The sequence below is a fragment of the Eptesicus fuscus genome, chromosome 2, assembly GCF_027574615.1.
Source record: "Eptesicus fuscus isolate TK198812 chromosome 2, DD_ASM_mEF_20220401, whole genome shotgun sequence".
In the NCBI taxonomy this organism is placed as follows: domain Eukaryota; kingdom Metazoa; phylum Chordata; class Mammalia; order Chiroptera; family Vespertilionidae; genus Eptesicus; species Eptesicus fuscus.
The window spans coordinates 114472322-114485408 of record NC_072474.1 but is presented as its reverse complement, the minus strand read 5'-3'; the positions used below and the strand labels follow the sequence as shown (position 1 = coordinate 114485408).

The 13087-nt window shown below is 59.5% G+C and overlaps 1 protein-coding gene across 1 annotated transcript in view; it reads left to right on the top strand.

Moving 5' to 3' along the window:
• Positions 1 to 10003, top strand: part of C2H4orf50 (chromosome 2 C4orf50 homolog) — a 36417-nt gene extending 26414 nt beyond the window's left edge. The window contains exons 10-14 of the mRNA XM_054722429.1: positions 1866 to 1922; positions 2173 to 2355; positions 5597 to 5645; positions 7196 to 7317; positions 9761 to 10003. Of these exons, the coding sequence (XP_054578404.1) occupies positions 1866 to 1922; positions 2173 to 2355; positions 5597 to 5645; positions 7196 to 7317; positions 9761 to 10003 (654 nt within the window). The remainder of the gene's footprint in view (positions 1 to 1865; positions 1923 to 2172; positions 2356 to 5596; positions 5646 to 7195; positions 7318 to 9760) is intronic.
• Positions 10004 to 13087: the final 3084 nt, after the last annotated feature.

The following is a 13087-nucleotide window of genomic DNA, read 5'->3' as shown; positions in this document are numbered from 1 at the left end:
ACACAGATAGACACACACAGACACACACACATACAGACACAAACACACGTACACACAGAGACACATAGACATACACATATACACAGACACAGACAGACATACACAGACAGACACATATACACACACACACACACACACACACACACACACGTACAAGCAAGCCGGAAAAGCCTGAATGGAGCTGGTGGGTGTATCGATATAATGAACTGACAAATGCTCCCTTCAGGGGAAGCCAGCCAACTCTCCGGGGGACTCTGCGTGACCCCTTACAGCTGCGGGTGAAGCTGTAATGATCTCAGTTTTAAAAAGGTGCTCCTTGGAGATGCGTAGATCTTTGGAGAAAGTCTGTTCAGACCCTCTGTGCATCTTGTAGTTGCCTTTTGCTGTTGTTGAGCTGTAAGAATTTGCTGTATGTCATGTCCCTTGTTCGGGATCTGATTTGGAAATGCCTTCTCTCGTCTGTTGTCTTCTCACTCTCTTCTCGTTGACTCTGTGGCTGGAAACGGCCGGTACACGGCTCACAGCAATGGAGTCAGGCCGTTTCCTACACCGAAGCAGAGAGAAGGCTTGCCCCACGCCTGCCAATCGCCAGGCGCCTCCCAGCGTCAGACAGTCCGCTAGGAGCTGGCCTTCTACTCTGGGCTTATCCAGGAAGGAGCCGCAATACAGATACAGTGGTCCCTGGTCTGCAGATAAAGGAGCAGGGGCAACATGCATTTTCAAAATAAGAATTAGCTAATGAATTACGTTTCAGCCTCACGATGAAATAACAGGCAAGACTGTAAAAGAACGTGATCCATTTGTGCTGACATGGAAATCACACCACGATATTAAATCAAATGAAAAAAACAAGATGAGCCCTAGCCGGTCTGGCTCAGTGGATAGAGCGTTGGCCTGTGGACTGAAGGGTCCCGGGTTCGATTCCGGTCAAGGGCACATGCCCGGGTTGCAGGCTCTGTTCCCATTGTGGGACGTGCAGGAGGCAGCCAACCAATGTGTTTCTCTCACATCGATGTTTCTCTCTGTCTTTCCCTCTCTCTTCCACTCTCTAAAAATCAGTGGAAAAATATCCTTGGGTGAGAGGATTAACAACAACAACAATAAAACAAACAAAACAAACAAAACAAAACAAAACCAAGATGCAGGGCATTCTGCATGTAGCTTCATTACACCCCACACGCATTCTATTCCGGGCGTGTGCTTAGGGGTCAGAGAGGTGGGAGGAGGAGAAGGACTTTTGCTGTGGGGACAGGAGAGTGAGTGAGAACTCGGACGCCCTCCGTGGAGCGGCCTGTGATGCTGTGGGTCAGGCACTCGGGTAGGCCTGGCCGGGCGGTCCTGCTCCACGGGCACCCGGATCTCTTGGTTCAGCCGGCGCTGGGCGGGGCTGCAAGGCCCAGTGTAGCCCTGGTGCACAGTCCTGGGGTGCTGACCGGGTGCCAGGCCTGGTCCTCATTCACGGAGTCCCGGCTGCAGTCACCACCCCTGCATGTGCACTAACGTTACCCACAGATGGGGAAATGGAGGCAGAGGAAGTGGCTCGCACAGGCCACCGTTCCGGGGAGTGGCCGGGCCGGGAACCCGCAGGGGTGACGTGGCGCCAGGGCCTCTGGCACCTGGCGGGGACCCGGGAAGGCTTTCTTCCTGAGGGAGGGGCGGCGGAGCTGATGTGGGGCTCGCTCGCCCGTGCTCAGGGCGCCCCTGCTCCCGACCCTGCCGAGGTGACAGGTGACGGGAGAGGCCGTTCCCCCGAGACTTCCTGTGTCCCCGGGAGAGGAGGGGACACAGCCGGCCTGGGTGAGCCACCGCGGGGAGGCAGGGGCGGGGGACAACGGCTCAGCCCTGTCAACACGTGTCTTCTCCAGGTTGACGAACTTCAGAGAAAGCAACACGAGGCGACCTTGGCTGTGACCCCTCTGAAGGTAACAGAGAAGGCCTCTCAGAAAAGCTTGTTTCCCATCAGAGATGCGACCCTCTGTGTCCTGTGAAAGGCCTGGGAGGGAGGGTGGCAGAGGGCGCTCACTCCCAAACCCGCTGACTCCGGCGGGCGCCTGGGCTCATTCCCGGGAGGGCTGCGCGCAGGCGGGGCGGGGGTGCAGAATAGGGAGCCGATGCCCCAGCCCCTGGACGCCCTGTGTCCGAGGACCCACCGGCTGCGTCTTCGTCCCCCAGGCCAAGCTGGCCTCCCTGGTCCAGAAGTGCCGGGACAGGAACCACCTGCTCACGCACCTGCTGCGGGAGCTGAGCCGCCACGGGCCGGCCGATCGCCTGCTCTGCCAGACGGTGCGCAGCATGGTAGACGACGTGGCGCTGGCCGAGTACACCGCCACCTTCCTGCCTCCCGGGGCCCCAGAGGTCAGTTCCCAGAGGCAGCCCTGTCCCTCTTCCTGTGGGGGCTGTGGGCAAGTGACCCGGTCCACCTGCCTGGCCTGCACTGTCCCCCCCTTTCTCCCTGTGCCCCCGACCCCGCGGGGAACACGCCCTGAATGCTTCCTCTGTGCCGGCACCTGTGCTCAGGGCTGGCATGGGAAGGGGGTGTGGCCATCCTTACCCTTAAAGTGCAGGAGACAGACGCACCAACAGCGGCTTGAGCTCAGTGTCACCTAGCACTGTGCCGTTCTTCACCAGAAGGCTCTCTCCCGTGTGCCTCAGGACCTTAGCACGTGCCGCTTCCTCTGGCAAGATCCTTGTTTGCCCTCCAGCCTCCTGTCCATCCTTCGGGGCACAGTTTGAGTACAACCTTGCCTAGGGAGCTTGCTCTGAATCCCCCAGTCCACAGAGTTAGCCACACTCCCTCCGTCCTCCAAGGCATGTGGATATGCCTGAGGGGGTCACGTGGGAGGAACTTTCCCCCTGATGTGGCGGGAGTTTGGTTGGCACCTCTCTGCAGGGGCCAGAGCCGCCACAGCCATCTGTCTCCCTAGTTCCTGGCACAGAGAAGCTGCTCAGGGAGTTTCAGGTGAATGAATGAATAATGAGTTAAATGAATGAGGATCTTCTCCTCCTGGTCAGTGAAAGAGGAAACAGGCTCAGAGAGGTTGGGAGTCTGACTCAGGGTCACACAGCCCCAGGGAGTGCAGCAGGTGACGGCGGCCAGTTCTGCCCCAGGTCTGGGAAAGGCGCTCCTGGGTCTGCCTGGCCCTGAACAGCAGTCCTGGCATCTGTGTGCGCAGCACCCACGGGTGCTCAGCCGAGCCTGCCCACACCAGTTTGCATGTGCACACACACACACACACACACACACACACACCCACACACACACACGCTCACACACACACAACACACACACACACTCACTCACACATACATACACTCATACACACATACACACACACACACACACACACACTCACACACACACACACACTCTCACACACACTCACACACACACACACACTCTCTCACACACACTCACACACACACACACACACTCTCACACACACTCACACACACATACACTCATACACACACTCACATACACACACACACACACACTCTCATACACACTCACACTCACACACACATACACTCATACACACATACACACACACACACACACACACTCACACACACACTCACACACATACACTCATACACACATACACACTCACACACACTCTCACACACACTCACACACACACTCACACACACACTCTCACACACACACACACTCACACACACACACTCACACACACTCACAAACACACACACACACACTCACACACATACACACATACACACACATACACACACACACACTCTTACACACACTCACACTCTCACACACACACACACACACACACACAGGTGTGCAACCCCGTTCCGAGGACCAGCCAGCAATGGTGTGCGGGTGCAATGCAGCTCCTGCTGTGGGCGCAGCGGCCCCGGTCTCCGGGCTCCTGCTCTCGGCAGCTGAGCCCCAGGCCAGCGTCTCCCCCTCCGCCTCCTCAGCCCGGCCTCTGCAAAGCCCATCTTCTCCATCCGTCCTGCCCCACGGCCTGCAGAGAGCCTCGGCTGACCCTGGTCCAAGCCCCACACAGCGGAGAAGATGGAGACCTGGAGGCCGCGGGCCTGCTCGGGGCCACACGGCGACGTGGTGCAGAGCAGCCTTTGAATCCACCGCCTCAGACCCCAGCCCGTGCTGGTCTCTTCCCACCTCTCCAGGCCAGAGAGTGCTGAGGGGCGCGGCCAGCATGCTGTTGGAACGGCTGGCGCAGTTGACTGAGGCCAACTGAAGCCAAGTTTCAGGGCCTGAGACCAGGAGGAGTCCGTCACCTGGGGGAGGAGTCAGGCAGGGGGAGCCCCGCCCTCCAGGGCTGCTCCAGTCCTGCCGGCTCTGAAACTAGAACTGGGATGGCCACTGGGATTGCACAGGCTGACCTACAGTGAGCAAGTTCACAGAGACTGATGTACAAACCCGCACACGAATTTATTCATTTCCTCTGAGAAACAGAACGATGCACAGGAAGTATCCAGTGTGGGGATGGGAAAATGTCAGCATGGCCTCCCCTCTAGTGGAGTCATCGGGAATTCAGGCTCATTCATTCATTCATTCATTCATTCATTTGTTAGTGATGAGCATTTATGATCGGAGGTTGCTTGGGAGCCTAGGATGGGGATAGGGAGCGTCAGGTGCCCTCAGCCTGATGTATTATTTCCTGGGAGGAGGGGCCCCTGTTCCTGGACACGTCTCCCCGTGGGCCGGGGGTCCCCCCAGACCTTTTGAAAGGCCATGGCCAGTTATAAGCTTCCACCCCCTCCTTCTGAGGTGACTGAGTCTGCGGACCTGTCTTGCTTTATTTTACAATCCAGCTCTCTAAGAATAACCCCGTTTTCACGATCGGGGGACGCCTCTCTGATCCCCCCACAAACCACAAAACCCAGCTCTGCCACTTCATCCCACAAACGTTTACTGAGCACAACCGGAGCCGGTCTTCCTTGGGGGAGTCGGGGGCTGGGCCACAGCCCGGGGGAGGGAGGGAGAGGCCTGGAAGCTGCCATGCGGCCTCCCCCTCGGCCCCCGCTCTGCCTCTCCCCTCCTCCTCCTGGAAAGGGCCCGCTCTCCGCCAGGGCTCAGTAACAAGACCCGGACCCGGGCCTGCAGAAGTGGAGGCTCCTCTGAAACGCCGCAGCGAGACCCAGCGCCCTACACCCCCTCACTCATCAAACCAGCAGCCCCGGCTGGGCCTCCGGGGACCCAGGCGATCCGGTTCTCTTTAGCGCCTGCCTTTCAGGACGTTTAGAATATTCCCCAAAAATGTACGTGGGGGGCGGGGCCTTAGGGCAGGGCCTGATCTGCCTGCTCTCCTGGGGGGCAGTTAGCAGACCTCCGTTCTCATTTGGTTCTGACAAAACCCTGCAAGCCAGTGTTGGCGTCTCCACCTGCAGATGGAGGGGGCGGGCTGGGTCACCTGACCTGGCCAGTGAGCGGCCGGCCGGCAGCTTCACCTGCGCAGGCCTGGCCCGGCCTCCCCCGCTGGTCGGTGGGCAGGAAGCTGGGGGGTACTCTGCGTGCGGCCCTGCTCTGTCCGGCCGTCACCTGTGTAAGCTCCCTCCCGGTCATGCAGGGTAACTGCTGGGATGTCTCTTCTTCCAGGCCCGCCGCCACCCCGCCGGGGAGCCGGAGACGCCAGCGGCTGTGACAGGTCAGTGCGGCTCGGGCAGGACCTGCCGGGGGGAGGGGCAGGGAAACACCCACGTCAAGTGCAGACGAGGAGGAACTGAGCCGCTCCCCCTCCCTTCCCTGCTCACGCTGCCTTCCCGCTTCACAACTCAGGAGAACAGGTTAGAAAAACGCTGCCGCTGCAGAATGGCCCAGCTCCCCAGCCCGCAGTTCCCCTGAAAATAAAAAGCCTTTTAAGGCGAGAGGCAACGGGCACTCCTGTGAGATCAGTGAGAACAGCTGTCCCGGTTCAGACGGCAGCGTGGGGGGCGTTACCTTCAGGTAACTGCGCTCCTCTCGAGACCTGCTCAGGGAGCCGCTCTTACTACGAGGTTCTGTTCTGACAGCTGGGTGACCTTGGGTGAGTTCGTTGACCTCTCTGAGCCCCCGATGCTGATCTTCCGAAGGCGGGTAATGTGACCTTTCTCGGGAGTGGCTAGTGCCTGACCCAAGAAGAGAGATTTGTCCTCAGTTTGTAGCTGCTCTGTTCTCACAGGTGGAGGGGCATGCGTTTTGGTGGTCCTGCTTTGGCCATTAGTTGGTGTAAGTCTCCTTCCTTGTCTGGGCTCGGCTTCCTCAACCTCAAAAGAAGGAAGTGGGCCGGCCAGTTGGGCTCAGTGGTTGAGCATTGACTTAGGATCCAAGAGGTCACTGGTTCGATTCCTGGTCAGGGCACATACCAGGGCTGTGGGCTCGATCCCCAGTAGGAGGTATAGCAGGTGTGCAGGAGGCAGCCAATCAATGGTTCCCTCTCATTGATGTTTCTATTCTCTATCCTTCTCCCTTCTTCTCGCTCTAAAATCAATAAAATACATGTTTTAAATAAATAAATGAAAGAAAGAAAGGAAGAAAGAAGGAAGGAAAAAGGAAGGAAGGAAGGAAGGAAGGAAGGAAGGAAGAAGGAAGGAAGGAAGGAAGGAAGAAGGAAGGAAGGAAGGAAGGAAGGAAGGAAGGAAGAAGAAAGAAGGAAGGAAGGAGGAAGGAAGGAAGGAAGGAAGGAAGGAGGAAGGAGGAAGGAAGGAAGGAAGGAAGGAAGGAAGAAGAAGGAAGGAGGAAGGAGGAAAGGAAGGAAGGAAGGAAGGAAGGAAGAAGGAGGAAGGAAGGAAGAAGGAAGAAGGAAGAAGGAAGGAAGGAAGGAGGAAGGAAGGAAGAAGGGAAGGAAGGAAGGAAGGAAGGAAGGAAGGAAGGAAGGAAGTGTACTAGATTGACTGAGTCACTTATTCTTCCCGCATCGCTGGGAGGCTGCCCTGCGCTCCCAGGCAGGTGCTGTTTACAAAGATGAGCCGGTCCCAGAGCAGAAGGAGCCCACGGCCAGGCAGGGGAAGGCGAGGCAGGAAGGCGGTGTTTAGGCTGCCCAAGACCATGACAGAACCATCAGAGGCGTGTGGAGGAGGCACGTGGAGAGTTCCAGGCCCCTGAGAGGGCCTGATCACGGGCGTGGGGATCTGGGAATGAAAAGGGTTAGGACAAGGCTCCGAGACGTGCTGACTTTGGACCTCTGGTGGAGGCCTGACTGAGACCATCCTCTTCCAGCTCAGAGCGCTCTCCTGAGTCCTGACATGGACAGCGCCCTCCCAAGACCGTGGAGTCCGGAGCCCTGGCCCGTGACTGCGGCGGAGTGGCCAGCACAGACAGCGCGACTGGGTCCTCCGGAGGTGAGAGGGCCTTCTTAAATAAACTTCCCATGGGAGGTGTGTCACACACACAGAGGGCACTTCCCATGGGCGGTGTGTCACACACACAGAGGGCACTTCCCTTGGGAGGTGTGTCACACACACAGAGGGCACTTCCCATGGGCGGTGTGTCACACACACAGAGGGCACTTCCCTTGGGAGGTGTGTCACACACACAGAGGGCACTTCCCTTGGGAGGTGTGTCACACACACAGAGGGCACTTCCCATGGGAGGTGTGTCACACACACAGAGGGCACTTCCCATGGGCGGTGTGTCACACACACAGAGGGCACTTCCCATGGGAGGTGTGTCACACACACAGAGGGCACTTCCCATGGGAGGTGTGTCACACACACAGAGGGCACTTCCCATGGGCTGTGTGTCACACACACAGAGGGCACTTCCCATGGGCGGTGTGTCACACACACAGAGGGCACTTCCCATGGGCGGTGTGTCACACACACAGAGGGCACTTCCCATGGGCAGTGTGTCACACACAGAGGGCACTTCCCATGGGAGGTGTGTCACACACAGAGGGCACTTCCCATGGGCAGTGTGTCACACACAGAGGGCACTTCCCATGGGCGGTGTGTCACACACACAGAGGGCACTTCCCATGGGCAGTGTGTCACACACAGAGGGCACTTCCCATGGGAGGTGTGTCACACACACAGAGGGCACTTCCCATGGGCGGTGTGTCACACACACAGAGGGCACTTCCCATGGGAGGTGTGTCACACACACAGATGGCACTTCCCATGGGAGGTGTGTCACACACACAGAGGGCACTTCCCATGGGAGGTGTGTCACACACAGAGGGCACTTCCCATGGGAGGTGTGTCACACACACAGAGGGCACTTCCCATGGGCGGTGTGTCACACACACAGAGGGCACTTCCCTTGGGAGGTGTGTCACACACACAGAGGGCACTTCCCATGGGAGGTGTGTCACACACACAGAGGGCACTTCCCATGGGCGGTGTGTCACACACACAGAGGGCACTTCCCATGGGAGGTGTGTCACACACACAGAGGGCACTTCCCATGGGAGGTGTGTCACACACACAGAGGGCACCCGCGGCATGGGCAGCTCCGTGAATATCCCAGGGCGCCCCACACCCGTGAGGGCATCACCAGGCCAAGAAGGAGAAAATGGCCAACACCACAAGACTGGTTTCCTCTCCTCGTCTCTTTCTATTTCTATGTTTTTATTGGTTTGAGAGAGAGAGAGAGAGAGGAAGGAAAAGGGAGAGAGAGATCGAAACATCAATGAGAGAGAATCATCGATCGGCTGCCTCCTGCACGCCCCCTACTGGGGATCGAGCCCGCAACCCTGGGGCACGGGCCCTGACTGGGAATAGAACCGGTGACCTCTTGGTTCAGGGGACAATGCTCAACCACTGAGCTACACTTTGCTGGGCTAGTTTGTGTTTCTTATTAAATCGTGTGTTCTGTGTCTGGTTGTTTTTCAGTGAGTGCTGGACACTGTGTATGGAAACTTGTGCAAAAATCATAATTTGAGGTTGAGCTTGATATTGTCTGTATCCAGAGAGGATTCCTGCAGCTTCTGACAGGCAGCTGGGCCGGTGCAGACCTGCCTCACATCAGCTGCTTCCGTACTTAGGGCATCTGCTTCCTGTCTCGTTCACGCTTATTCCTAGGGCAGAGCCTTCAGGGCCCTAGGCAAAGCCCGTGGCCTCCCCGTGACCCCCGGAGCTCTGCTTGGCTTCCACGCTCAGCTGCCACCCTCACGCGCAGACCCCGCCTTCACCGGCGGCGGAGGGGACAGGCGGCCTCCGGGGCTGTGCCAGCTATTCCTGGCTTCTCCTGCTTCTGGCGATCGCCCCACAAACCCGCACAGTCCCCGGAGCTCTCAGCTGGTGCAAAGAGCTCTTCCGTTATATTTCGTTCCGCTTTCCCCATTGTACTTCCTGGAGGTTTGGTCCAAAATGCCCCACCCGGTCAGAGCCGGAGCAGCTCTCTGAATTCAGAGAAAACTGATGTGACGAATTCTGGGCAGGGCTGGGCAGGGCAGGGCAGGGCAGGGCAGGGCAGAAGGCTGGTGTCTGGGAGACAGTGGTTCCCTCCTGATGGGAAGGGTCACCACCTCTTGCCACTGGGAACAAGGAGGCTTGTAGAGGACATCCGCTCCGTGGGGCCACCCACCACGTGTCTGGGCAGGCACCTGGATGACATGGGTGCGAGCCGCCCCCCGCCGTCTCCTCTGGCTCACCTGTGCCCGGGGGATGGTGTGGGCCTCGGTGAACTTAGCAGAAGGCCGTGAGCTCAGGCGTGAGGCGTGTTTGGGGTCGGGCACAGAAAGTGCTTGGGAAACGGTAGCTGTCCTCGCCATCTGTCCCTGGGGAACGTGTGGGAGCGGGGGGCCCGGGAGGCAGAGACCTTTCATGATGCTCTCGCCTCCAGCCTCCCCTGCCTCCGGGGCCGACGCCCGATCCTGGACCTCGCCCGGCCGTGGCCACTGAGGCGCCGGGACTCCCCGAGCAGCGTCTGCGAGACGGAGGCGGAATGTCCTGCCCGGCCCCCCAGGCCGCCGGCCCCCCGCCCTCCGAGCTGCTGAGCCCCGCCAGGATCCTGGCCTTCCACCGGGAGCTCAGCCGGAGCGTCCGCGGCAGTCGCCGGGTCACTGCGTCACCGCTGGAGCTATGACCCCGCAGCCCGCTCCCGGCCGCCCGCGGGCTCTGAGTATCGGAAGCCGAGCCTTCAGGCGCTGGAAGAGATTGGCAGCCGTCGGGGCCCGGGCTCAGCGGCACGTGGCCCTGCCTTGGGGCCTGTGGTGGTTGTCAGAGCTCGAGGGGCGCCCTGGACGGGCCTTGCCAATTCTGAGCGGTTTGGCTTTGGCAATGCCGGGCGGCAGAGGGGGTGCTTACCCAGTGCTGGTCCCGGGTCTCAGTCCGGCCCTGACTTTGTCCCCCGGAGGCAGACTTGGCAATGGCTGGAGACGTTTTTGTTGTCACAACAGGAAGCTGCTACTGGCATCTAATGGGAAGGAGCCAACGATGCTGCTGAGTATCCCACAATGCACGGCGGCCCCAGGACAGAGCAGCCGCGCCCACAGGTGGGCAGAGCTGGGCGGGAGGCCCCGGGCTGGTCTCACAGCGCCTAGCGCTGTCCGCCATGGGAACTGTTTTGTTACTTTCCTGCCCCTGGGACCCCTCCCCCAGATTTCAAACGATTTCTGTCTACCGGATGAAAGGCTTGCCTGAAGTAATCCTATATTTTGCATTTTAAAACAATAAAAGCCCGTCAGCACTTTCGAATCAGTCCATCCATTCAGCATGGGTGGACACCCAGGATCTGCCAGGCAGCACGTGTGAGGCGGAGAGAGAGGAGTCCATGTTGGTCCCTGTCCCAGGGAGAGGCACATGCAGACACATCACGGGCAGTCGGTCGGACGTGTGCCGAAGGGCAGGGCCGGTTCTACCTGGCTTCAGGAAGGCATGGCTGGCTGGGCAAGGCCCCGAGGCCCAATGAGCTGGTCAACACCTGGGCGAGGGGGGGAAGGGTGTCACAGCAGAGGGAACAGCATGTGCAAAGGCTCTGAGGCATGCCATGGAGCCCTGGGTGTGCCCCTGGCGGAGGAGCGTGCACAGTAGCTCCCTGCCGAGCCAGCTGCAAGTGGTCGCTGCCTCACCCCCACCCAGCACCCCCCCTTCCCCTAGACCCAGGGGTGGAAGAAGAACCCCCCGTCCTGAGGGCAGGGAGTTTTGGCCACACCTGCCCGACCCTCCCCAGGCTCACCCACCAGAGACCTGGTCCCTCTCCCCGGGAGCGGGCTGGGGAAGGCTGGAGGGAAAGGTCAGTTACCTGCCCGTTCTGTTCCCTCCTGGATGCGTGGCCATGTCGGGTCAAGGAGGCACCAGGACAAGACACTGAGGGCTCCCCCTACCCGCCCGGCAGCAGGCAAAACATGGAATTTAAATGAATGTATTTTAACTTTTTATGTTGCATGAAAAGTGCAGAGTTCCACACAGCCTCCCCCAGCTTCCCCGATGTTAACAAAGTTGGCACCTAACCGTAGTACCATGATGGAAACAGATGCCACGGATTCATGCGATAAGCAAGGTGAAGGAATGAGCGTCAGCCCGCTGCGCTGCCCGCCTCTCACGGAGCCCGCAGGGCCCTGGGGTCCCGCCCATGGGCATCATGTCCACCCACATCTCTGGGTTGATGGGCCCGTGGACCCTCCCATCTGTGTGTTCAAGAGACAGTGGGCCGGGCTCTGTGCTCTAAGCTTCACTGGCTTGTCTCATCCTTCCTAAGATGTGAGGTCCTGTACATGTTCCCATTTTACAGATGAGAACACTGAGGCCCAGAGCTAAACTCGCCTGAGGTCACACAGAGAGGGCATGCAAGGCACAATTTGAAGCCAGAGCCCGCTTTGACCCATTCCGTCACTGTTCTCAAGGACGGCGGGCCAGGCAGCGGGGACAGGAGGGCAAGAGCTGAGAGGCAGGGCCCCGGCGTGGTGACCGTGGCTGGAGCGGAGGGCGGAGGGGCTGGAGGGGTGTCGGTCAGACCCCTGCGGCTGAAGGCCAGTGCCGGGGGCTGCGTCCTGCAGATCTGCACTCCGGCGGAGGAAGTGGGCGGGAGTTATTTTCCGTGGTCAGCAGGCATGTCTTTGTGTTTGGAAATGCTTTCTCTGGCTGCAGTGGGCGCTGGCCGTCCTCATGGAGGGGTGGCGAGCTGTACTTGGAGATAACATTATCGCCACCAGCAGCTAAGGATTGGCACCGCGCCCCCACTCAAGCCCTCAGACTCACCCTGTCGGCTGAATCCTGTTATTCGCATCATTTCCCACCAAGAAAGCTGAGGCACGGAGGGGCAGAGCCACTTGCCAGAGGTCATGCAACTGGAGGTCACACAACTGGAGGTCACTCAGCTGGAGGTCACACAGCTGGAGGTCACGCAGCTGGAGGTCACGCAGCTGGAGGTCACATAGCTGGAGGTCATGCAGCTGGAGGTCACACAGCTGGAGGTCACGCAGCTGGAGGTCACGCAGCTGGAGGTCACACAGCTGGAGGTCACATAGCTGGAGGTCACGCAGCTGGAGGTCATGCAGCTGGAGGTCACGCAGCTGGAGGTCACACAGCTGGAGGTCACGCAGCTGGGGGTCACGCAGCTGGAGGACCCAGCCCAGACGGACTAGCTCGGCCCCTCTCCTCACCGCTCCTATCCCACTGCCTTCTGAAAGGGTCAGATGAAGCAGAAAGCAGTGGAGATGCGCATTCTTTCAGATAAACAAACGGGGACTTGTAGGACGTGGGAGCCGCCCAGCCGGCCCCTCCCACAGGGCCGGACGGACAGCCTCAGTTCCATGGGAAGAGCTTGGGGAGAGGTGGGCCGAGGCAAAGGGCCAAAGACCCCGGGGGGCCGCTCAGGTTTGAGCTGTGTGCGGGGAGGTCAGGGCCCCGCCTCGGCCCGGGCCCGTGCGCCTGTTCCTGTGAGTGTGACGCTGGCGGAGAGCCGCTCCCGGCGTGGCTGGGTGACCACACGCGGAGCCCCGACCGGCGCCTCTTCCGTCCTCGGCACGACCCCTCGGCGTCCCGGCCACCAGCACTCCGCACCTCTCCTCACCCCCTCGCCCCGAGGGATGCTCCATTTGAGTTTTCAAACGCCACCCGCAGAGACGGAACAGCGGCCGCTCTCACATTGTCCAGGGCCCTTTCTCAGGGCTACGCCGATATCAACTCGCCCTCACAGCCACCCCAGCAGGCGGCACCCACTTTACAG